The sequence below is a fragment of the Salvia hispanica genome, chromosome 4 (genome assembly GCF_029641045.1).
Source record: "Salvia hispanica isolate PSC_SH4W2 chromosome 4, Shi_PSC_v1, whole genome shotgun sequence".
NCBI lineage: Eukaryota > Viridiplantae > Streptophyta > Magnoliopsida > Lamiales > Lamiaceae > Salvia > Salvia hispanica.
Genome location: NC_142695.1, coordinates 54,082,598 through 54,110,039, shown reverse-complemented (window position 1 = coordinate 54,110,039; position 27,442 = coordinate 54,082,598). Strand labels below are relative to the sequence as shown.

At 32.4% G+C, this 27,442-nt stretch overlaps 3 protein-coding genes and 1 pseudogene across 4 annotated transcripts; all 4 read left to right on the top strand.

The window, feature by feature from the left end:
• Window positions 1–955: 955 nt before the first annotated feature.
• Window positions 956–3,389, top strand: LOC125195897 (disease resistance protein RPH8A-like). Its single transcript, XM_089056366.1, has 2 exons — window positions 956–2,692; window positions 3,179–3,389. The coding sequence occupies exon 1, from the start codon at window positions 957–959 to the stop codon at window positions 2,676–2,678; it is 1,722 nt and encodes a 573-aa protein (XP_088912492.1). The 5' UTR covers window position 956; the 3' UTR covers window positions 2,679–2,692; window positions 3,179–3,389.
• A 5,571-nt stretch (window positions 3,390–8,960) lies between these two features.
• On the top strand, window positions 8,961–10,043 carry LOC148929440 (putative disease resistance protein At1g50180). Its single transcript, XM_089056851.1, has one exon. The coding sequence runs from the start codon at window positions 8,961–8,963 to the stop codon at window positions 10,041–10,043; it is 1,083 nt and encodes a 360-aa protein (XP_088912977.1).
• Window positions 10,044–18,053: 8,010 nt separating this feature from the next.
• LOC148929439 (putative disease resistance RPP8-like protein 4) lies at window positions 18,054–19,812 on the top strand. The gene has a single exon (XM_089056367.1). The coding sequence runs from the start codon at window positions 18,636–18,638 to the stop codon at window positions 19,809–19,811; it is 1,176 nt and encodes a 391-aa protein (XP_088912493.1). The 5' UTR covers window positions 18,054–18,635; the 3' UTR covers window position 19,812.
• Window positions 19,813–21,637: 1,825 nt separating this feature from the next.
• LOC125193694 (putative disease resistance protein At1g50180) lies at window positions 21,638–27,438 on the top strand (annotated as a pseudogene). Its single transcript, XR_016128850.1, has 3 exons — window positions 21,638–22,019; window positions 23,681–24,766; window positions 26,965–27,438. The product of XR_016128850.1 is annotated as a putative disease resistance protein At1g50180 (transcript).
• Window positions 27,439–27,442: the final 4 nt, after the last annotated feature.

Genomic DNA, 27,442 nt, shown 5'->3' with positions numbered 1-27,442 from the left:
CACGTAACACAATTTTTCTTAATCTCCGTGCCGAAAAGTTTTGCCTCCATTACTATGGAACAAAGGGAGTACTTTTTCTCTTTTGGCTTTCCTTACTCCATCATCTATGAATTCAAATTATAGAATCAAATCACATAAAAATAGGAAATGGAAAACAACCGAACTACTTGAACTGCTGGAGCTATTCTTGCTAACAACTTCACCTGATTACGCGATATTTCCTCTAGCTGTTGGAGCTCGGCCAAACCACTTCTCTCTCTCCTTGCCTGTAGACTTTCCATTCTTTGACCGTATCAGGTGCTCAACTACTTCTTTGTTACGACGAAGACCTTAACAAACTGGTTCTTTCATCCAGTTCTCTCTCTTTATCTTTCTTACTTTATTCCTCTCTTCTATTTTTCGGCATAATTTCTTAATCTCCGTTCCCATAGATTTGGACTCAATTTAGTTGGTACTAAGAGAGTAATGTATCAATAAATTTAAAGTTGTCAAAATATCTGGATAATTGATAAGCAAGCTAGCTGGAAAATTATGATTAGAGAGAAAATCATAATCAGAATAGAGATAAAGTTGTAGAGAACTGAAAGTATATGCATTCGAACACAAAGCGTAGTAGAACTATTTTTGTAAATTTACCATGGCTTATAAGATTACGAGAATGTCGATTGAGTTGAGAACTTATAAAATTTACCCTAAAGCGTATTTGTTTTACAACTTATTGGGGCTTATTTTACAACTTATAAGTTGTTTATAAAATTAATACTAATATTTTGCCATATGGATTACTTTGTTAGATTGTTAAGGTGTTTGAACAACTTTTACCTTGTTAAATCAAATGTAAATAGTCAAACACCTTATTAATTACTCATTTTCACTATACAATTGATTGTCATCTATAATTACTTCAATATGCAGACTTTGCATCGGAAGAAAGATTTGAGAAAATTAGGAAAGAAATGGTGCAGAAATGTGGGTATTTGCCATTGGCAATTTCTTTACTTGGTGGGGCTTTGAGAGAGAAAAAATCGATTGTTGAGTGGGAATCAGTAAATGAGCATATCAAAGCAGCCATATATGGAGATGAAGAGCAGATTGATGGAGTGCTAAATTTAAGCTATGAAAGTCTACCTTATTATTTGAAGCCTTGCTTTCTCTATATGGGTATTTTCAATGAAGACGAAACCATAGATGCTTGGGATCTGTATAACATGTGGATAGCACAAGGCATGGTTTCATATGAGAATATTGGAGACAAGGACGACACTTTAATGGACGTTGCTGAGCTGTACTTAGATGATTTAGCCTCCAGGTCCATTGTTCAACTTGAAATTAGTCATGATTATGATGTCTCAAGCAGAAATATAAAATATGATAAATTCAAACTTCATGATGTAGTACGAGAACTATGTTTGAAATGGGGGAAAAAAGAGCATTTTGGTGTGCAAAGTTTAGAGTATAAAGGTGGGAAACTTAGTACCTTACTACGGGAAGCTTCCTCACATGTGAAGATACAACATCTGGATGTCCATTTCAGAAGTGAAGTCGAGCACGAGCTTATAGCTGCTTGTGGAAAAGATACTAGCAAGCATATAAGGTCTATTCGATTATCCAATGTCATAGGATCAGATGTGGTTGAGTTCCCCCCACAAAGTATAATTGATTTTCAGAAATTCAAATTGCTGAGATATCTAGTTATCGTGGGATTCAAATTTGCAGGAGGAAAGTTACCGAGAGGAATCTCTAAACTTGTTCACCTTAGATGTTTGCGTTTAGAAGCTTGTGAACTTGATAAGCTACCGATGTCCTTGAGAAATTTGGTATACATTGATACCCTTGATTTACGGGGATCAATCAATGTTGAAGTTCCGAATGTTTTTAAGGAGATGTCGCGACTGAAACACTTGTTTTTTCCTCTGTATGGAAATGAAAACATTAGAAATTATAGAGTAAGATTGGATGAGGGAGTATACGAGTTGGAGACTCTAGCATATTTTGATAGCAGATGTCATGAACTTAAATATATGGACAGAATGAAGAATCTCCGAATTTTCGTAGGAAGGATGCACGATAATGAAAGCTTGTCAGATATCATGAATGGCATTACGAACTGGAACAAGCTACAGCTTTGTGTTGTTTTTATTGAAGGCAGTTGCGACTTAACAAGTGAGCGAATGATGGAGAAGGTTTTGACATGTCCCAATCTTTATGGATTGTATATTATTTCTAAGTTAGGCAAGACACTAGCAAAGTGCGAGAGTGACCTGATGAGCTCGAAACTTAGTTTTCTGGATTTGTTGAGATCCGAGATTGAGGATGACCCAATGGGGATACTGGGAAAGCTTCCTTGCTTGGTAACACTGCAATTCAAGGATGACTCATTTGTTGGGGAGGAGATGAGGTGTCCAGCAAACAGTTTTCCTCGCCTCAAGGAGCTAGTGTTAAGAGGTTTGCCTAAGTTGAGGGAGTGGAGAGTGGAGTCAGGAGCCATGCCCCTTCTCTCTCAATTAACAATCGGAGAGTGTTCTTGTCTAGAGATGGTTCCAGAGGGATTGAGTGGCATCTCTACCCTTCAGACTCTCATAATTGAAAGAATGCCCGAACTGAGAAAAAGGATATTACCAGCAGGACAGGATTTATACAAAGTCCGCCACGTCCCTTCAATTATCATCAAGGACTAGTAGTATTCATCCAGGTATCATCAAGGACTCACTTCTCACATTTCCTTTCTTCAATTTTGTTGTCAACACCCCCCAAATTGCTATCTTGATGAACCAAACTCATAAATTAGTTATCCATTTCCATATCTTACTCTACCAAACACAATGTACTTGTTACATTATCTAGACTTAACCGTGATAATTTATCAAGCTTGGAGTGATCATATCATATCATATCTACCAAACAGGCACTTAACACATTCATGTCACAGATTAAAAGTAGTTTTCATCTTTCATAGCATTAATCATTTAAAATTCTTATAATTCTTTGATCCTGCTAAATTAGGCATAATCACTAAAAAAAATGCATAATTACAAGATGTTGGTTTCATTTGAAACTTATAAGCTCTTGAAATTTATTTGCCAAAATAAAATCATAAACTCTAATGTCATCCTTATCATTCAATAGTATCCATAACTAGAGAACTCTTGATCAGTATATTATTATTTGTGATTTACAGGTTGAGCTTTGATTCTTTGGAGAGCAACTGATTATCACTACCACTTTTTGGTGCTCAGTGAAAACAGTTTACGTTTCTCTAAAGGCTACATTCCTTGCTAAGGTTTTGTTGAAGCTCAACTCATTGTAAGATACTACTCCTAGTATATTTGTGTTTGAATTGATATTGATGGTCTGTAATAACTCAAATTGAACAAGTTGTAATTCTACAACTGGTCTTCAAATTGAACAAGAAAACTGGTCATCAAATTGTTACTCAAAAAGATTATTTTCTAGTATTCAAATTGAACAAGTTGTAATTCTACAACGTATACTTCTATGAAGGGTCCACCACTACAATATGATTGATTTAATCATGTTCAATAGCATTTGAAATACACTGATTGCAACCTTGTTTTCAAAATATATTTGACATGTGGACAAAAATCAATCTAAGTCAACAATTTTCATAGTCACGTATTTTTGCGAATGAGAGAACAATCACCTGCTATTTTTTGTTTTGTTTAAGTAACTAGATTTCCTCCAACAAAACTAAAAAAACTGGCTGCGGATCTCTACTTTATTGGGCTGTCACTAAATTCGAAGTTGAGAATCAGTGGCTGTAAATTAAGGCAAAAAAAATATTAAGCTAAATCATAAAAAAAGTCCTAAATTTAAAACTACAAAAATTAAATAAACTAAGACCGAAACTACCCTGCCTTAGAGCCTATTTATTGGGCTTTAAATCTAATTAGTAAAGCTAAACTGTGGCCCAAAACAATGAAGAAGACTGGCCCAAAAAAGTGAAGTCAATTTAAATGAAATAAAACTTCATCCTCCTCTGAAGAGAAGACGCCGCCGCTGGTTGGGATCGGGCAGGGCGCCGCCGGCCCCACGATACTTATATAGTGATTTCAGTTCCATATGAGCACCAATGTGAAACAGTTATATTTATATATATTTAGTTTTAATTACCAACAGTTAGTTACTGATTTCTTTTGACAGTTGAAATAATCGATTGTGGATCTCTTATTCATTGGACCTGTCAAGTAAATTCACAAGGTGAGAACTCAACTGTTTCATATTAAAGTCAGTTAAAAAGCGCATATTCTCCACATACTACTTATAGATTTTTATCCCTGTCCTAGTAATCATGCTTTTGGACACATGCATAAATATGGAGGGTTTTAGGGACTTTCAAAGCTATGATTTTCAAGGTTTAGTAAAGCTACTTTCTGATAATCATGTATCATTGACACATATTTGTGTCATGCTAAAATGTAAACTATTTTATGTGATGAGTATATTATTTTATCTGGACTTTATGAAAGCAAATTAGATATTGTCAACTAAAAAAGGTCGTTATGCTATTCTCAAGTTATTCTTTGGTCGGTCGAAGGTCAAAGGACATATTATGACCGGGTTGCTACGATTCTAGGTAAATATTGAAACTGAGGTTGTATATGTAACCTCCCGGAATTTAGAACCCTAATTTTAGAGTCCTAGGATTTAATTTTGATGACGTGGAGTCGTAAATGCATTTATTGCATGTGATGCTATGGCCGAGTTGAGTTTAGGGTTTGCGTTGGAAGTTTGAAAAGTCAAACTTGTTGATTATATGATGTGACATGTGATTTATTTATTTTTGGTAAATTATTTGTTTAAGGGTGAGTGAGAATATTAGAGAAAATTTCCATAAATACTCGTCACCCTAATTCTTGAAATTTTCGACCCCTTGGCCTTTTGGAGAAGGAATTCTATTTTTCCGAATTTAATTTAATTCTTGGGATATTTATCCAAATTAAATTCAAGACCCAAAATTTTCCTTATTTTAAAGAAGGAAAAATCGAGCCCCCTTGTTTTAATAGTGATTTTCGAAAATCACCATGTTGGGAAGGAAATAATATTTTGTTTATTTTATTTATTCCTTACTTGATTTCCTTCCATACCTAGAATAAAAATATTCTACCAAATCTTTTCATACTTCAAGAGATCTTGCCTTACCTTATTTTAGTTGATATTAAAAATCCATGCCTTATTTAAATAGGCATAGGGACGCCTATTTCTACTCCAAATTGGGAGGATTCTCATTTTTATTTTTTTCCGTGATATTTTATTCTACTCCGTAAAATATACCAAAACAAAATCTTGGCTAATTGGAGAGCCTAATTTTCGAAAACTAGGGAGATTTGCCCTAGGATCTATTTTTGTTAATTCTTCTTCCCTACTTCACAATATTATTTTATTTATTGTGTAGAATAAAATCTTACCAAATATTCTATTCTAATTACCTAAAGATCTTGTTGAGCACTATAAATAAGAGAAGACCCCAACCCTAGACCCCATAATTTTCGTCCCCCACCATTCCTCACTCTCTCAAATTTTCTTCTTCTACACACCACTATTTTGTCATCCTTTGAGAAGAATTAGAGTTTGAACGCCAAGATTCTTGAAGAACCAAGTCTCTACTTTGTTTCTACCGATCATTTTCTCTAAAGAGGTATTTTGTTTATGAGTTTTTCTTATTCTTCTTCTTCTCCTTCTTTTTCTTCTTCTAACCGATTAATCGGTCTTCTTGAACCCTCATGCATCTTGGTTGAGTGAAAGAGGGATATAAGGGATATGGGAATATGTTCATGTGTGTGTGTGTGTGTGCGTGGCGTGTGTGCGTGTGTGGTGTGTGTGTGTGTGTGTCGTGTATGTGTGTGTTGTGTAGTGTGTATTTGATGGCTAAATAATCTTGTGAGATAAACATGATCTTGATTAATTAGTAATGATAAGATAAATCGATGGGAAAAGGAAAAAAAATAATGAGACATGCATGAGTAAGAATAGTATTGAACCTAATTTGTGATATGTGCCTATGTGATTAAAAGGTGAAACATTGGTTGCGAAGCCGGATAACGGAAAAGCGAAACTACTTGAAAACTAAGCAGTCGAGGTGGGCTTTACTCTAAACACTCTCTTTTATTTTATCAAAATTATTGTTTGGTGTTATAAGGGTGGTTTAACTGTTATGCCATGCCTATGTTTGTTTAAATGTGATGTTGGATATGCTTATACGAATTCGGGTTTGAGTATGGGCCGCAAGCCCTACCAGGCTGTGTACACGAGGGGATCGGGAGCCGTCCTTGCTAGTCGGCCGGTCTCGTGGGCGAAAAGTGTGGCCACACTTTCGTCGCACCATGGAATGTTTATGATTGTTAATTTGATGAGAAAATGGGAGATTATTTGAGTGGCCAGTCTATGAAAATATATTTTGTGATACTCGTGATACTTCTTTTATAACTGCTTAAAACTCGAATTCACTTGGTAAGGGTGGCATAACTTATAAAATGTTTTGGCAATGAGCTCACTGAGTATTTCAAAATACTCAGCCCTGCATGTGTTTTCCTTATGTGCAGGTTGAATGATGACGAGCGGTGGCGGGTGTTGAGCATGATAACTAATTAATGGATATGTTTTTGAACTTCGAGCTAGTGGTGTCTTCATACATAGCTACTCTTTCTCTTGGTCGTTTTCCGCTGAATTTGATACATCTTAGGATTTTTTTTTGGGATATTTGCATCTTGACTTCGGTTTGAGGCCTTAGCCCTTTTTTTTGTGATTTTGTCTTGGATATTATGTCGCACACTTAAGATATTTTGATCGTTATTTATGATCCCTTCCTTTTTCATTTAAACTTCTAGGTTAAATACTCCGATAATTCTTTCTAGTCTTCTGGTCAACACTCTTTAAATGAAACCCTAGCCCACGTTTATTTCTTGGAAGTCCGTTTGGGTAGCAGCCGCCGCATTTATTGTACCCTAGGAAAGCAGTATATTTATTTGATCTCTTAGATTCCTACAAAGTTTAAGTTTAGAGTAGTGCTTATATAAGTGTTTGCTATTTGATGAAGGTGGTTTAAGAGAAACAGAGGCATAAGGCGGCCTCACTTGTGACTACTCTCATTCGTAGTGCAAATAAAACAGAGTACTTTCTGGCTGAGGTGTTTGAAAGCTTAGCTCCAGAATATAGAGAAGATACTATGTTTTACTTGAGATACAAGAAAAAATAAGCACATGCTCTTAGGATTTCATCCTAAAATCAATTAATAATAGAAGAGACTCGTACTAATATTATATTTGAAATGATGTTGTGTTTGAATTGAAAGTGATGGTTTGCTATTCCTCTTTCGGGCATTGGCTTCTCTGCAAACAGCCACCCATTTGTTGCCGTTTCCGTTAAGTCGTTTCCATCGACCCTTCAAAGAGTCCATATTTCATTTGTTAATTTCACCTGGATTTTATGCTTATCTTTCATGATACAATTTATGGACATGTAGTCATAATGTATCTCCCTTCTAATTTTTACCACGCACATTATCTTTGCTTGAGTAGATCCAAGAAGACATAAGTGTTATATCTTCTTTCACACACCAACTTACACTTTTTTTACATTTTTTGAGCTCCTCTAATTTTTGTTCGCTTGTTGGACATCTCCGAACAAATTGCAGGTGATATTTCCAGGCTTGGGAATTTCAGAAGATGTAGGAATTTGACTTAGATTTGGAGAAAATTCAAGGTTTTGTGAATACTCGGAATTTGTAAAAAAATTAGGAGTTTGGATATTATGATAATTGTTGATAATTTTGGCAATTTTGATGGTTTGGGAAACAAGGACGATAGTTTGGATAATTTGGATCCATGAAACCAAATTTATCAAAACAAGAACGAAAAGAAAGTTAGTTTGTTGCGAAGATTTTGCATGCTTCTTGGGATATAGAAAAAATGAAGCACAATAAAAAAGTAGCAAATAATAAAGAAATGACCTAAAATAATAATTAATTATAAATAAATTGAACTAGCTCACGTGAATATTTCACAAGAGGTGCTCACATGAATGTTTGGAAGAATAAATCACATGAGTTTTGAAATGATATATAAAGACAAATATATTAATTAATTAAATAAATTAAATTAATAACTAAAAGTAATAAAAATATCATAAATTCACAATGTTAAAAATATTCAAAATGTGATTACCTAAAATATTTACATTTCATATTTATAGTATAAAATTCTAAAACATGTACATAAATTAAGTAGTGATTAATCAATAATTAATAGTAAATAAAAAAAGCAAAAATAATACTCCCTCCGTCCACGAAAAATAGGTCACTTCTATTTCCTGCACTTGTTTTGAAAAAATGATAATAAATAGTTAAAGTGAAGAGAAAGAAAAGTAAGAGAGAGAATAATATAGACAAGAGACTTCTCTACATTATTCTCTCTCGTACTTTACTTTATCCCCACTTCAACTATTTATTATCATTTTTTAAAACGAGTGCAGAAAATGAAAGTGTTCTATTTTTCATGGACGGATGGAGTAATACATTGAACCAATAGAAAATGTACATGTGTCATTTGGCCTTCACTTTATCTTAGGCCGGCTAACAAGACCCCAAATTGGAGGTTGGATTGGGTTATTTAATTTTTGCTTTATTTTTTTTTCATTTTATTTTGTTTTATGTGTTTGCTCCATCTCAAAGTCATCGACGGGGTTGGGTAGGCGGATTTCCCAAGGGAATGCCAGAATTTAAACTCCGTTCATTTCTAGAATCTCGGTTTCAACTTTTTAATAAATTATTTAAATTTACAGCCGTCCGTTGTTATTGTAGGGATTCTTGAATTTGTTAGCATAATTGACCTCTTTTGCAAGCTGCTTTGTCTGCCTGTCTTCTACTCTCTTGTTTATGCCATTCCTTCTATCTTCACATCTTAGCATTTAATTTGACCAAAATATCAAAGCTTGGAATTGTTGCAATGGCAGAAGCAGTGGTGTCTATTGCTCTTGAAACCATCCGTCATTTGCTATTGGAAGAGGGAAGGTTTTTAGTTGGTGTGGCCGATCAAGTCAAGGAGCTCGAGCGGCAGCTCAAAGAGATGAAGTGTTTCCTCCAAGACGCTGACAAACGACGACATGAAAGCAGTACCATCTTCAATTGGATCTCCGAGATCAGAGATCTCGTCTACAGATCTGAATCCGCCATTGAAAGACACGCAGCTTATCAAGTTCATTCAAAGAGAAGAAGCCTCAGGCAGTTCGTCCGCAAATATTCCTGCATTTTGACAGATTGCAACTCACTCCACCAATTAGGGTCCGAGATTTCACAAATTACATCAAACCTGGAGAGGATAAGCAAGGATATGCAAGAAAACGGCATAAAAAGAAGCATAATCATGAATCCAAATGGAGAGGAGGGAAGCTCGGGTGGAAACTACATGTCAAGGAAGACTTTCCCCTTTTTGGAGATGGGAGATTGCTTTCTAGGCATGGAGGATGAGGTGAAGCAGCTTGTTCATCACCTCGGGAAAGATACAGAGCATCGAATTATTTCAGTGTGGGGAATGGGAGGCTCAGGCAAGACCGCAATTGCCAAGAAGCTCTACAACGAGACAATCGAGTTTGATCTCTCTGTGTGGGTTTGCATTACTCAGCAATGCGAGACTCGATCTTTGTGGGAGGATGTTCTGAGGCAGCTTGAAAAGAAGAGGAGTGTTTCAAGTCTGAGCCATGAGCCACGAATAAGGGAGGAGGTTCCAAGTCTGAGCGACTTTGAATTGATAGAGAGACTATGTGAGATACAAAGAGAGAAGCGATGTCTGATTGTTTTGGATGATCTTTGGGAGCTTTCTCAATGGGAGGAGTTGAAGCATCCATTCGTCGTCCAAAATTTGCAGAGCAAAATATTGGTGACAACACGGGAACAAAAGGTTGCAGAGATTGGATTGGCAGTGAAACATGGGCTTTTACAAATGGATGCTGCTTTGGAACTACTCAAATACAAAGCATTTAAGCATGGAAACATTCCAGGTCAGTTTTATATTACTCCCTCTTTCTTCTAGAAATAGATACTTTCTAATGCAAAATTGATCTAGAAGAAGAGTAAAAGAAAAAGTATCTAATGTCTTGTTAATGGATAATGAGTCTCAAATCATTATTGGTATAATGCATGGTAAACAAGTTTTTGAAACTAAAAGTGGACTAGTATTGATGGATAAACTAAAATACAAAAATTGAACTACTCCCTTATCGGCTTATCCCATGTTAGTGAGGCATTTTTTTCATTAGGAATTTAAGAAAGTTATATTTAGCGAGTTTAATGAAAATAAAATAAAGTAGCATAAAAGTAAAATAGGAAAGAGAAAAGAGTAAGTACTAGAGAGAATATTAGATGTCTTACCAAAAAGGAAAATAACTCAAGTAATAACTTGAAACAATCCAAAATAAACACGACTCAAGTAATTTAGATTGACGGAATATTTTTTAGCGAAAGGGATCACTTACTACATTATACTATATTGCATTCCTAATACACCAAGGACAAATGTGGATTAGTGGATCTCATATTTTTGAGAGTCAATTTTCAATACAACCCCTCTCCTCCATCTTCTCTCTAGTATTTCCTCTCTTTATTACTTTTAATTTAAATAATTTTGTTAACCTTCCCGAGAAATGTAATTGTATTAGTTAATTAGCATTTCCAAAAAAATTATTACGAAAAGGCTTACGATTATTATGAGTCCACTCTATAATATTGTATTAGGAAATAATATACATGTAATAATTGATCTCTTCGGCATTCATAGGATCAATGCTTTTTCTCTAACTATACTGGGCTTATTATTTGGGAATTTTTTAATTTATTATTACTACTATTACTAGTTAGTCTCACTAACCAAGGCTAAATCAACTGGGTATTTTCTTTTATTTGTTATATTAAAGTCCTATCATTTGTTTCTATAATATAAGACGCAGGAGTACGATTTTACTAAAAAAGTTCCTGTTTCTATAATAAATTACAAGTCGTGGTTCTACGTTGTGAGTTTTTGAATATGGTTCCACGTGAGAAAATGTTGCTCTTAAAAAATTCCTATGTTTCAATAATTAATTGTCTAATAAGTATATTTACTAATCGCATTTTTGCGCATTTATTTTTGTGAGTTTTTGGATATATCCACACAAGAAAATGTTACTGCTCTGTTCCATTTTTTTTAACGTAAAAAGGTTGAATATGAGTAGTGATTTAGAGACATAATGTCTCCAAGACATAATACCCTTATGTATTTTTGCTATAGATATAATTTACATTGTGACTAATTTACCCTAACATTATAGTATTAAATAGATATATACTTAATTAAGGAAAATTTAACCAAATTAATTATTCTTATCTAAATGCATATATGTTAATTGGAGATAAACTTAATAATGCACTAGAGTAATGAATTTAAAAAAAATTTAATCAAAACCATTCTTGTCGTATAAATTTTTAAAACAATTAATTAAAAAATCAGTAATTTAGATTATCAGTATTAATTAACAAACTGCATAACTAAATTATTATATTTAATTGTAAAATAATTTGATAACTCAAATAGCATTATATGATTTTTCAAATAGATTTTTATTTAATCATTCTATAATTTAATTTTTAGCCTTTTCTTTATCCATTGTGCTATTTTTTCATAACTTATTTTTTTCGTTAAATTTTTTGAAACATTTTGTCAATGTAGTAACAATGAAATCATTCATAACTATTATATGAAAAATATGTAAAACATTAAATATTTATCTTATTTAGATTGGTTTATATAATAAAATAATATACTATTTTTTCATTATCTTTTCAATTTTTTTTATTTTTCTTTGCTTTAATTAAATTTAATATTTTTTATTTAATTAAATTTAATATTTTTATTTAATTAAGCTAGGGAGTCTAATAGTTTAATATAACTATATAGTTTTAAAATATTAAATAGATGAGTTAAGAAAATACAATTAATTTTTATTCAGATTGGAATGTATCATTTTAAATATTAAAAATCAAAGAAATTATTAATCAAATACGGAAATAATAGGATAAATCTATTTTTCTTATTTTAGATTATTTTAATATATCACATATCAACTAATTGGTTAAGAATTAAAAGTAATAAGGATCATAAACTCTACTAATATTACTACCTCCGTCCACCAAAATTTGTCCCGCTTTGATCCGACACGGGTTTTAAGAAATGTAATGAAAAGTGAGTTGGAAAAAGTTAGTGGATTATGGGACCTACTTTTATATATTAGTTTTATAATAAAATGTGAGTATGAATGAGTTAGTGGAATATGAGGTCCACTATCAAAAATGGTAAAAGTGAAATGGGACAAATTTTGGGGGACGGATGGAAATGAAAAAATGGGACAAATTTTGGTGGACGGAGGTAGTATAAGATAATACGGAGTATTATTTTTTTAGAGTTAGGAAGTCTAATATTTGCAAAAAAAAGAGAGAGGAAATATTAAATATGTAGCTTTAAAATGTTAAATATATAAGTTAAGAACATGTGTTTATATCTTGAATTGTAATATTTTTTTAAAAAAATAAAATTTTGGAACATAAAAAATTAATATCAAACTTATGAAAATTTTAAAATCAAAACCACATACTCAATTAGTATTAACACGTTATAGATAAAATTTTACTTTGTTCCATGATATAGTGAATTTAGTTAAAAACTTTAATATTTTATATAAAAAAAAAAGAGAAAATACGAACTATAGCATTAAAATATTAAAGAATCGAGCAAAGAGCTATAAAAAAAATATTAATTATATATATTTAAATATTAAATATAGATGAGTTAAGAACATACATATAATTTTTTTTATTGATATTCTATGTAACATTCCAAAAATTAAGAATTAAGAAACTGAAATTTGGGCTAAAAAATTAAAATTAAAATTATGAAATTCTTAAAATCAGAACGGTAATCTTAATGAATACTAAATCCTATATTAAATTTTAATGTATAGCATGCTACAGTTATTTGAGCTAAGATAATGGTCAATACGAGAACATATTAAATACATATTTTTAATATTAATTACATATTTTAAAAATATTAATTGGATGAGTTATGACTTATTAGTATGCGATTATTTATTGATCGCTGTTAAACATAATCTTTCAAAAAATATAAATTAAAGAAATTATAATTCTATAAATCAAAATAAAGAATTAAAATTAAAATTACAAACAATTCTATAAAATAAAGAATGAAATTTAAAACTGTAAACACTAAACTCAATTAGTATTCGTACACCATGAATCAAATTTAATTTATTGCAGGTTATAGTTAAATATTTTAATATATTTAAAATATGAAATAGATGATATAAGAACATATGATTTTATCGAGGTTCAACTGTAATGGTCCAAGATTTAAGAATTTAAAGAAATCAAAATAAAAAATTAGAACTAGAGAATTCTTAAAATCAAAACCATATACTCACTTAATAGTAGTATTAATATATAATATAGTATTATCAAATTTTAATGTGTTGGGTGTTATATTAACGTGAGCTAAAAGAATAAGTTTATCAATATTGAAGATTATAGTATTATAATTACCAAGTAATTATTTTTTGTCACATGTTATAGTAACTCTGAGTATTTACAGTGAAAAAATATTAGATAACTAATTATTTATATTTTATAGCGCTAATTATTTGTTAAAATTTATTTAAATTCAAATTTATAAAGACTAATCCGTTAAGAAGTCTGAAATTATTTGTTTGCTGATAAATCTTATTTTATTTGTAGACAAAATGTACACTAAATATATAAAGCTAATAAAATTAATATTTTAAAATTTTAAAGAAATATCTTTAAGTAAATACATTAAAATGGGAGTATATAAAAAAAGTTATCCAATCATGTTTTAAACGATTAGATGATTGCAGCGATCATCTATGCATATTCACGTGTTATTAAATGCATGCATCATCTATGCTGATAGGGGTGGCAAATCGTGCGTGTTGTGTCGTTATCGTGTCGACACGATAACGACACGACACGATAACAACAAACACGAACACGAACACGACCCGCTACCCTCAGAAACGAACACGACACGAACCCATTAACGACACGAACCACTTCAGGTCAACACGACACTATAACAACATATATGACACAACACGATACCGAAACTATAATAATAATATTATAATATATTAATATTATTTCTAATATGAAATTTTAAATTTTTTAAATTTTTAAATTTTTAAATAAATAAAAATAAAAATAAAAATAATATTATAATATACTTAACGTGTAACACGAACACGACACGAAATTTTCGTGTCATTATCGTGTCAACACGTTAAGGACACGAACCCAATAAGCTTTGACACATATCCATTAATTTCATGCGGGTTCGTGTCGTGTTATCGTGTCGTGCTAAAAATTGTCAGCCCTATCTATGCATAATCAAATTTATATCCTTAAATAGGTGTATTTAGTAAACAAATTACTGTAGGGGTAATAAAGTACATATATAAAATATAAATTTAATTAAAAATATAATATAATATACATTTACCATTTTAACATTATGTCATTGACATTATATCTCTAAAACATTTTTCTCTGTGATATATACATTCTTGTCCTGATAAGTGATAACTGTTTATTTCTTCTAATCAAGGCGAACGAGATTTGCTATCCTTATAATTATGGCATACTCTTAATATTTCCTTAATTAATTAATCACAATAAATCTCTATTTGACAATTCTATAAGTTGATTGTGATTCACTTAAAATTCGCAAATGATGATAACTTAAATTAAAAAAAAAAAAATCATTTAAAACCAATACTAGTATTCAAAAATATAAAATACAAAATAATCAAATATTTAATATATAGTTAATTGAATGTATACCTTCCAAACTGAAATAAATTACTCGAAGATATATCTTTCAAAATTACTCGAAGACATGTCTTTCAAAAATTAATTAGTTGAAGATATGTCTTTCAAAATTACCCTTATCATAATTTTACTTGCTTACTAATAAAATAAGTATAAAATTAACTAAAATAAATAAATATTATTTAAATTTTAGATGATACTATAATACTTAAATAATTTTCATAATCAATTATAATTAGTTGTTTTAACTAACCTGAAAAATATCATAATTTTTTTTTACGAATTACAATACACATTTGATCAATTTTCTCTACATTATTTTTTCCCAAACTAAGATTCCCTATGTAACTTACAATACATATCTGATCGATCCCCCTATATGGTTTCTAAGCAGTTTTTAATGAATATATATTTGCTCAATTTGTAATTTATTCTCTTAATTTTTGGAACATTGCAGTCGAACCTCGATAAAAAAATAATCACATTTTCTTAAATTGTCTATTTAATGTTTTAAGTTAAAATAATTAATATTACGATTTTGAGATTTTCATAATTTTACTTTTAATTTATTTAAACTCATAATTATTTGGAATGTTAAAGTCGAACTTAGATAAAAAAAATCACATATTCTTAACTTGTCTATTTAACACTTTTTATAAGCTATATAGTAGTTTATTTTCTCATTTTCTTTATAGAGGAGTATTAGAGTTCTTAGCTCAATTACTATACTAAGAAATAAATTAAAATTTGATTAGTGGTTTTTGTTATATTAATTGGGTTTACAATTTTGATTTTGAATTCTTTACTTTCTAAAAGTTTAAATTCTATAAATTATTTATTTTTAGAGTGTCATAGTCGAACTTCGATAAAAAAAAATTATATATATTAACTCATTTGTTTAATAGTTTAAAGCTATCTAGTTAATATTTGAGAAATATCAGAATTTAGATCTCAATTCTTAGATAATTCTTAATATAATGAAAAAAATTAAAATTTGATATACATGATACATTAATACTAACTGAGAAATTTTATTTTTAAAAGCAATCATTTTTAATTTTATATTTTAATAATCATATGAGCTCTTTCTCTGTACAAAATATGTGTGTTTTAAAAATTATCATTAATTTGATAAATTTTATATTAAGTATGTAAAGAATAAAAAAATCAAATAGTCGCACTACCTTATAACCCGTCCGCAAATAGGAGTTCTATTTCTTTTCGGCGCGGATTTGAAAAAATATTAAGAAAGGTGAGTGAGAAAAAAGTTAGTGGAATATGTGTTACATTTATATAATTAGTTTTAAATGAAATGTGAGTGAAATGAGTAAATGGAATGTTGGGTCTATATACTATTTATAGTAAAAGTGAACCGGGACTCATATTCGCGGATGAACCAAAATGGAAAAATCGGACTCCTATTCGCGGACAGAGTGAGTAGTAATTGAGACTTCAAATACTCTAATTGAAACTATGGATACATTAAATAAAATCTAATTCAATTTTTTTAATCTAAAATATTTTTCTAAACTAACATTAGGGTATAAGTCAAAATATAAATTATTCTTATCATTAAAAAAAAACATAAGAGTATTTATGTGATAGAGACATTATCTCTCAAAATTACTCTCTTCATCCTACCAAAGATGACTCATTATTCTTTTTGGTTTGTCCTAATCAAAATGACTCATCGTTACTAAAAATTGAAGTATCTTTATTTCTCCTTTATTCCCTTTTTGTTGTATTCTCTCCACTTAACACACAAAATAAGGTTGTATAAAATCTTGTGTCACCCAAGGAAGATGTCATCTTCCTCGGAATGGAGGGAATAGTATTTTATATGAAATATATAATCAAACAAAATTTATTAGTTAGTTTAGATTAAAAATTACTATTTGTTATAAGATTATTTCAAGTTTATAATGCTCAAATATGTTTGTGGTGTAGTGGTGAAGCTCTTATATACATTCTTCATGATAAACGGATGAATGAAATCTTATGAGACACAAATTATTATTTTTAAAAGTTTAAAATAAAAAGAAATGGTTGGCCATCTTGTGGTTCATGGTCGAACGGGCTGATTTTCCTGTTCATGGCAGCCAATGGCAGATCCTAGGGGGCAGGAGTGGGCGACCGCCCCTCCATACCGGCCACCATGGACCTCGGACGTAAACTTTCTATAGCCGCCCCCTCTAATAGCTTCCGACGTAGCTCCTCCTTCCTCCGTTAGCTTCAGATAAATTTTATTTCCCCCATCCAGTTTAGGATCCTGAATCCCCACTGATGGCAACTCATTAGTCCATGGGTTTAAATGCGTGAATATGACCGAATTAAACAAAGATACTTAGACAAACCAGTAGCGATATTTGCCCCTAATATTGTGGAATTTTCAAAAAGTTGAATTTTCCCACGAACTTTTAATTTGGCAAATTATATTGCCAACTTTACCCGAGTTTGTTATTTTTCACCGGCGAAAAAATTCAGGCTATATTAATGGATTGAAGAACAATTTGGAGGGAGTAAAAAAAAAACTATCCTCAAGGATTGAAGAACTTGAAGCTCTCGAAGTTGTTCTCGAGCAATTACAAAAAAAATCCGTATCATGATGTTTTTTGCCGTAATTTCTTCGCCGATGATAACTAACAAACTCAGGTAAAGCTCGTGATATTACTTGCCAATTTAAAAGTTCGTGATAAAAAAAACCCAACTTTTTGAAATATCAATGATATTAGAGGCCAATATCCCTATTATCAATACATTTGAAATTATCAAAAATATCTCAATAATTGAGCTTTTAAGCTAGCGAAATAATTAGAGTCATAATAGAGATAAAATTATAAAGAAATGAAATCAAAAGTAAATATTCGAATACACAGCACACTAGAACTATTTTTGTAATTTTACCATTGCTCATAAATTGTTAAAAAATAAATTGAGTTGATAAAATTATTTTTGAAGTGCTCATAAGCTACTGAAGCTTATTTTATTATAGAGTAGTAGTTTGATTATAAGCTTATTTTGTCAAATATTTTGAAAGAATTTTTAAAGTCTTGAACAATTTGTAACTTAGTTTTAAAAAACTTGTAAGAACGCTATCTTAGTTAATTGCACTATTCAATTAATCGTCATATATTATTACTTCAATATGCAGACTTTGCATTGGAAAAAAGATTTGAAAAAATTGGGAAAGAAATGGTACATAAATGTGGTTATTTGCCATTGGCAATTTATTTACTCGGTGGGGTTTTGAGAGAGAAAAAATCGATTGATGAGTGGGAATCAGTAAATGAGCACATCAAAGCAGCCATATATGGAGATGGAAAGCAGATTGATGAAGTGCTAAATTTAAGCTATGAAAGTTTACCATATTATTTGAAGCCTTGCTTTCTCTTGATGGGTATTTTCAATGAAGATGAAAACATATCTGCTTGGCGTCTATATAAGATGTGGATAGCACAAGGCATGATTTCATATGAGAATATTGGAGACAAGGAGGACACTTTAATGGATATCGCTGAGCTTTACTTAAGTGAGTTGGCCTCCAGGTCCATTGTTCAAGTTGACATTAAACTTGATTATTGATATCGGAAATAAAAAATATGGTACATGCAAACTTCATGATGTAGTAAGAGAACTATGCTTGAAATTGGGAAAAAAGGAGCATTTTGGTGTGCAGAGTTTGGAGTATAAAGGTGGGAAACTTAGTACCTTACTACGGGAAGCTTCGTCGCATATGAAGATACAACATCTGGCAATCAATTTCAGAAGTGAAGTCGAGCATGAGCTTATAGTGGCTTATGGAGAAGATACTAGGGAGCATATAAGGTCTGTTCGGTTATGCAATCTCGTAGAATCGAATGTTGTTGAGATCCCCCCCCAAAGTATAGCTGATTTTCAGAAATTCAAATTGGTAAGAGATCTATTATTTTTTAGATTCAAATTTGCAGGAGGAAAGTTACCAAAAGGAATCACTAAACTTGTTCACCTTAGACGTTTGCTTTTATATGGATGTGAACTTGATAAGCTACCCTCTTCCATGAGGAATTTGGTATATATGGATACCCTTGATTTAACAGGTTCAGCGAATGTTGAAGTTCCAAATGTTTTTAAGGAGATGTTGGGATTAAAACACTTGATTCTTCCTATCTATGGAAATGAAAACATTAGAAATTATCGACTAAGATTGGATGAGGGAGTATATGAGTTGGAGACTCTAGCATTCTTTGATAGCAGATGCCATGAACTTAAATGTATGGACAGAATGAAGAATCTCCGATTTTTTATGGCATCAATATACGATAATGAAAGCTTGTCAGCTATAATGAATGACATTATGAACTGGAACAAGATACAGGATATCCATGTATCCATTCGAGAAAGTTGCGACTTAACAAGTGAGCGAATGCTGGAGAAGGCTTTGACATGTCCCAATCTTTATCAATTGTATATCATTTCTAAGCTAGGGAAGGCGCTAGCAGAGAGCGGGAGTGACTTCTTGAGCTCCGAACTTAGGTTTTTGAACTTGTATGAGACCGAGATTGAGGACGATCCAATGGGGATACTGGGAAAGCTTCCTTGCTTGATAAGATTGCGATTATATAAGAACTCATTTGTTGGGGAGGAGATGAGGTGTCCAGCAAACAGTTTTCCTCGCCTCAAGAAGCTAGTATTAAGAGGTTTACCAAAGTTGAGGGAGTGGAGAGTGGAGTCAGGAGCCATGCCCCTTCTCTCTAAATTAACAATCGGGGAGTGTTTTTGTTTGGAGATGGTTCCAGAGGGATTGAGTGCCATTTCTACCCTTCAGACTCTCGTAATAAAAAAAATGCCGGAATTGAGCGAAAGGTTATCACCAGCAGGACATGATTTCCACAAAGTCCGCCATGTCCCTTCAATTATCATCAAGGAATAGTCTTCACCAGGTATCTCATTTCTCACATTTTTCTTTATTCAAGTTTGGCAAAATAAAATCATAAGCTCTAATCATGTCATTGCTTATTTACAGGTGAATTACTACCTTTCTCCAAAGGGTACATTCCTTGGTAAGGTTATAATGACTTTAAATCTTTGTAAGATTGTATCGCCTTATATTTTATTTTATTCTTCTTTTGTTGCAGGTTAAATTTCCTCCCCTTCTTGCTTCAGTTACGTTGTTGTATTTCTCTGAGTGTTCCTTTTTGTACTCTTTTCTCTGGCCGGGAAATCATTCCTAGTTACTATGTGTTTGTGTATAAGTAATTGTTTGGAATCTTGGTAATTTAAAGTTGTGTCGTGTGGGTTAATAACATAGTTATATTTGAAATGATGTTGTGTTTGAATTGAAATTGATCGTTTGCAATAGCTCAAATGTTGAAAGTGAATTATTGCACGTTTGTACGTGTTTGCGTTATACTCCCTCCGTCCAACAATAGGAGTCCCATTTCTTATCGGTGCGGGTTTTAAGAAATGTTAAGAAAAGTGAGTGGAAGAAAGTTAGTGGAATAGGGGTCCCACTTGTATATATTATAGTTTTAAATGATATGTGAGTGGAATGGGTTGGTGGAATGTGGGGCTTCTTTACCATTTATGGTAATTATGAACCGGGACTCCTATTCGTGGACGGACCAAAATGGAAAACGGGACTTCTATTCGCGGACGGAGGGAGTATTTGGTTTGTATTGAATTGCACGATCAATTATTGTTTAAAGTCGATCCATTATAGTAGCTAGGATCATTGTACACTTATACATGGAAATAATATTTTATACTTTTATAAGATATTTGATTGAATCTCTCTGTATAAGGATAAATTGGATTTTGCAATTGCACTTGAGTGATGAATCGCTTGCTATTTCTTTGTTCTATCTAGTGACTAAATTCCTCAGATAAAACTGAAATAATTAGTTGTGTTCATTTAGTTGTCAACTAAATTCACAATTTGAGAATACGGTTTTAAATTACTAAATATTCTAATTTATACTCCCTCCGTCCCAAGATAAGTGACTTGTATTCCTTTTTGGGGTGTCCCACTATAGGTGACCTATTTCCATTTTTAGCAAAAAGTCATATCTCTTACTTTATTCTCCACCTACTTTATTCTCTCTTCTCTCTTCTACTTTTCCCTCTCTCATACTTTACTCTCTCCACTTTAACTTATTTAAATACCCTTCCTTAAATCCCGTGCCCAAAAGAAGTAGGTCACTTATCTTGGGACGGAGGGAGTACTATTCTTGATATTTATCCCTATTGTGATAATCATACTTTCAGGAACATGGATACATATGCAGTGTTATGTAAGAACTTGCAGATTTCCAACGTAAATTTTAAGTTAAATATTTATCACTATTTTTTTTGGTAATTACTAACGATATCCATCGGGTCCAGTGACTATTTTCCGCGCTAATTTGTAGACCCCTCAATGGGTGAGACAGTTGGTCAAGGATTTAAAACTGCTTCATAACCAAAGACAGGCATCGGGAATCCCCTGACCATTTGGTTACGTGCTTTAGTTGATCTGTATATTGAGGAATGGATTATTGTTATATCAAGCTTCGTTAGTGGGGTCGTGGGCTTATTGGGCTTTAAGTAATTAGTAAAGGAGAAACTATGGCCCAAACATTGTATACGAAATCATATAAAGCCCTGATCTAAAATTGAAAAATCACAAAATTAAATAAACTAAAAAAAGTCGACTTCCGTTGCTTAGTTGCCTTAACTGATCCGTGTATTGAAGAATGGATGGGTTCGTGGGCTATTGGGCTGTAAGTAATTATTAAAGGAAAAACTATGGCCCAAATATTGAAAGAAATTGGCCCCAAATATATGAAGTAGAGAACAAAACTTGATCCATCATCTCGACAGAGAAGACGCCGCCGATGGTTGAGATGGGCAGGGATCCGACGGCGTGGAATCGGCGGCCGATGGAAGGCTATTCCATCATAGAAGATTCAATATTGTGTGGAGCATTATTATGCTCACGATTTCAACACAACGATGATGCTCGAGTAGAAGGAAATAGCTGCCTACTAATATTCAATTCTTAATGTTTGTAATTGACCCTTGCGAGCAAGCGAGAGAGAGCTATTTCCTAATTGAGTGCAACCATCCTCTTCTCACCATCAACGATTGAATATTGCAGCAAGTAAGTATATTTATTTTTTGTTTAGGGATTATTTTATTAAAACAACTCGCAATTTATGATTTTAGTAATACTATAGTGGTGCTACTTGAATTGGAGTAACTTGTATTTTCCTCTCTTTTGTCTGTATGTCCATAATTTCATTATCAATACTACCATTCTATGTTCTGTAGCTGAGTTATGTGGATGCTTCCGCTAGAAAAAAAAATTGTCTATTTGTAAAGGAAATTTAAAGACTTGGTTGTAGAAGATTTCTAGATTTAACTTTAATTTCATTTCCAATTGGAGAATTTCATGTATGGAGTTTCTGACTTTCTTCCATTTGTTTGAAGTATTTTGAGAAGAAATATACAGCCGTTGTGAAAAACATAATTCTCCAACTCTAACCATGTTCATCTAGAAAAATAAGAGCTGTAACCGCGTATGCAAAATGGAAAAGAAGAACATGTCTACTAGTTGACAAATGTGAACTAGTTGTACATTTACGTTGTTCTTAATCGCAGTTAGGACTTGTATCTCGAAAACATAACAATATAGAATTAAAATGATTGTAGCTGCTCCCCGGAGCTTAAGAACACACGAACGACAGTAGCTTTCTTCTAAACTAAGCTCTCTCCTCCAAGTGAGGAAGAAGAGAGTATCCTTCTGGTGAAATCTGGTCCTCGCTGCTATTTAACCTCCTTTCCCCATGGTTGCTGGTTCTCTTTGGTGTAGAATTTGGAACTGGGTGTATGTCGAGATTTAGGCTCGATGATCGGTGATGATTTTCTTCTCGGTTACACCTCTATTTATAGGACGGCTTCAGCTCCAATCCCTAGGGCAAGGTCTTCATGATTTGGCATTAATACCCTTGTTGAAGAAGACTACTCATGTTTCTCTCATTTCACTCATCCTTTCGCAACTCCATCTTAATTAGATCTCTTGATCAAGTTGCACGGCTGCTTGGCTTGGTCACATCACTTTCGCTCTCTTGATCAGCTTGTACCACTTTTGGGCCATTTTCTCTTCTATTTCCACTTGATCAAGAAGCATCTGCCACTTGGTCGATTCTCGATTCTTCATCCTGTACACTAAAACTCCAATTTTTCTTGTGTTATATCCCCTAAAATAGTATATTAACCACCCTAAACTATGCATAAAACGAGTCTTATCAGAGTTGTGAATAGTGTAGTTTAATAGTTGGGGCTTCGATGAGGCCTGCATGGTAAGAGGAGTTGTGGCCTGGGACTAAAATTTAGGGGAACGATGACGTGGAGGGGACTTGGAGCCTGAATCTAGGCCGAAGTTGTGGATGCCCTAAACATTTACTTGACAAAAATTAAAGTCAGAATGTTAAACATTAGAAAAGAATAAAGTCAGAATGTTTACTGCTCACGAAAGAAAAGAATAAAGGGAGATTATTTCAATGCATAGAAAATAAACATAAGTAAGAAATAAAGTGAGATTATTATACTGCTCAAGAAATAAAGTACTGCATAAGAAAGGAATAAAAGTGAGATTATTTTACTACTCATGAAATATGTAACATGGCCATTTTGAGTCTATACTTCTTTCTTCCCCCTTTCTTTGTACGTATACTTTGTTGTTCATCACAAGTTCTTAATCTATATATCCTCTCTAGATTCCTGCATTCCTACTTTCGTAACCCTTTCGTCACATCTTAGCATTCACTAAACAATCAAAGCTTGGAATTGCTGCAATGGCAGAGGCAGTGGTGTCTATTGCTCTAGAAACTATCCGTGATTTGCTATTGGAAGAGGGAAGGTTTTTAGCTGGTGTGGCCGATCAAGTCAAGGAGCTCGATAGGCAGCTCAAAGAAATGAAGTATTTCCTCGAAGACGCTGATAAAAGACGACATGAAAGCAGAACAATCTCCAATTGGATCTCTGAGATCAGAGATCTTGTCTACAGATCCGAATCCGCCATTGAAAGACACGCAGCTTATCAAGTTTCTTCAAGGAGAAGAGGCCTCAGGCAGTTCGTCCGCAACTATTCCTGCATTTTGAAAGATTGCAACTCACTCCACCAATTAGGCTCCGAGATTTCACAAATTACATCAAATCTCGAGAGGATAAGCAAGGATATGCAAGAAAACGGAATAAAAAGAAGCATAATCATGAATCCAAATGGAGAGGAGGGAAGCTCGGGTGGAAACAACATGTCAAGGAAGACTTTCCCCAATTTGGAGATGGGAGATTGCTTCGTAGGCATGGAGGATGAGGTGAAGCAGCTTGTTCATCACCTAGGGAAAGATACAGAGGATCGAATTATATCAGTGTGGGGAATGGGAGGGTCAGGCAAGACCGCAATTGCCAAGAAGCTCTACAACGAGACGACCGACTTTGATCTGTCGGCGTGGGTTTGCATTACTCAGCAATGCGAGAGTCGATCTGTGTGGGAGGATGTTCTTGGGCAACTTGAAAAGAAGAGGAGTGTTTCAAGTCTGAGCCATGAACCGCGAATAAGGGATGAGGTTCCAAGTCTGAGCAACTCAGAGTTGATAGAGAGACTATGTGAGATACAAATAGAGAAGCGATGTCTCATTGTTTTGGATGATCTTTGGGAGCTTTCTCATTGGGAGGAGTTGAAGCATCCATTCGTTGTCCATAATTTGCAGAGCAAAATATTGGTGACAACACGGAAACAAAAGGTCGCAGAGATTGGATTGGCAGTGAAACATGGGCTTTTACATACCGATGCTGCTTTGGAACTACTCAAAAACAAAGCTTTTCAGCACGGAAACATTCCAGGCCAGTTTTATATTCCTTAGCCCCCCCCCCCCAAAAAAAAATAAAAAAATTAGACACTTTCAAATGCAAAATTGATCTAGAAGAAGATAAAAAGAAGAAGTATCTAATGTTTTGTTAATGAATAATGTGACTCAAATCATTATTAGTGTAATGTATGATAAAAAAGTTTTTGAAATACTAGTTTTGGTGGATAAACCAAAATATCAAAAATGAACCACTCCCTTATTCCTATATTAGTGAGGCACATAATTTAAGAAAATTATAATTAGATAGTTTAATGAAAACAAAAAATAAAGTAAAAAAAAGTAAAGTGGGAAAGAAAAAATAAGAAAAATAACTCAAGTAATAACTTGAGACAATCCAAAATAGACATGAGTCAAGTAATTTAGATTGGTAGGAGTTTTTTTTCAGTGGAAGGGATCACTTATGCATTATATTGCATTCCTACGAGCATCTCAAACCATTACACTAAACTCAAACCCATTTTAGTGTAAATGTCATACTAAAATTTGATTTTATTCCAACCATTTACACTAAACCCAAACTCAAAAGAATATTCTCTGCTCGCTTACTCCCTTCGTCCCATATAATTTGTCCCGTTTTTCCATTTCGGTCCATCCCACATAGTTTGTCCTATTTCACTTTTTTACCATCTTGGACCTCATATTCCACCAATTCATTTCTACTCACATTTTATTCTAAAACTAATACTCCCTCTGTCCCATTAGAAATGAAACGTTTTTCTTTTTAGTTTGTCCCATTAAAAATGAAACGTTTCCAAAAATGGAAACAATACTCCCTCTACTTTTTCTTCCCTATCTTACTTTACTCTCTATTCATTAATTCACAAAACAACACTACCTAAAATCCTGTGCCGAAAAGCAAATGTTGCATATTTAATGGGACGGAGGGAGTATATAAAAGGAGGATCCACATTCCACTAACTTTTTTAACTCACTTTTCATTACGTTTCTTAAAACCCATACCCGGTCAAAGTGAGACGAAATATCTGGGACAGAGGTAGTACATTTTATACTTTTCAATCACACCTATATATTTTATCTAAATTACACACTAACCCGTGACTTGTTAATATCTTAAATTAAATTAAATTAAATTAAATTAAATATGTTACTGTAGTAAGATTTTGTTTAAAATTAAGATTCTGTCAGTTTTTAAACTAATAAACAATTATTGAAAAATGAAAATTATGTATCTGTAGTAGTATTATGAATAATTGTGTACGTGTAGTAGTAGAATAGTACAATACTGCTTAATTTACTAACTTTTTTTTAATTATGTACGTGTAGTGTTATTAATATTATTAATTATTAATTTAATCAATCATTTTTAATACTATTATATTAATTATATTAATATGGGCTAGTCCACTAATTAAAAACTAATTAAATAATAATAGAATTAAATTAGGTTATTATTCCTATCTTCTTATTTCACACCGCAGCTCTTCTTCCTCAAGTTTTTTTTTTTAGGTTTTCTGTATTTTTAATTTCTCTTCATTTCCTTTTTTTTTTGTAATAATATAAATTGATTTGGACTTGAATGCAATAAATCAAAATTTGAAAAGTGTTTTTGATATACTTTTAGTATAAACCTAAAGATAGATATTTTTTCTTCAACAATCTATAATAGGATTGGTTTTTCAGTACTGTTGGAGGTATTTTTCTACTACATTTTAAGATTTGCAGTACGTTGGAGATGGTCTAATACACCTAAGAACAAATGTGGATCAGTAGATCTCATAATTTGTGAGAATCCATTTTCAGTACAACCCCTCTCCTCTACCTTCTCTCTAGTATTTCTCTCTCTTTATCAAAAATAATTGAGCTTATAAGCTAGCGAAATAATTAGAGTCATATTAGTGATAAAATTATAAAGAAATGAAATCAAAAGTAAATATTCGAATACACAGCACACTAGAACTATTTTTGTATTGCTTATAAATTGTTAAAAAATAAATTGAGTTGATAAAATTATTTGTGAAGTGCTCATAAGCTACTGAAGCTTATTTTATTATAGAGTAGTAGTTTGATTATAAGCTTATTTTGCCAAATATTTTGAAAGAATTTTTAAGGTCTTGAAAAATTTGTAACTTAGTTTAAAAAACTTGTAAGAACGCTATCTTAGTTAATTGCACTATTCAATTAATCGTAATATATTATTACTTCAATATGCAGACTTTGCATTGGAAGAAAGATTTGAAAAAATTGGGAAAGAAATGGTACAAAAATGTGGTTATTTGCCATTGGCAATTTCTCTACTCGGTGGGGTTTTGAGAGAGAAAAAATCGATTGTTAAGTGGGAATCAGTAAATGAGCACATCAAAGCCGCCATATATGGAGTTAAAGAGCAGATTGATGGAGTGCTAAATTTAAGCTATGAAAGTTTGCCCTATTATTTGAAGCCTTGTTTTCTCTATTTGGGTATTTTTCATGAGGATGAAAACATACCTTGTTTGGATCTATATAAGATGTGGATAGCACAAGGCATGATTTCAAATGAGAATATTGGAGACAAGGATGACACTTTAATGGACATCGCTGAGCTGTACTTAAGTGAGTTAGCCTCCAGGTCCATTGTTCAAGTTGAAATTAATCTTGATTATGATGTCGGAAACAAAAAATATGGCACATGCAAACTTCATGATGTAGTACG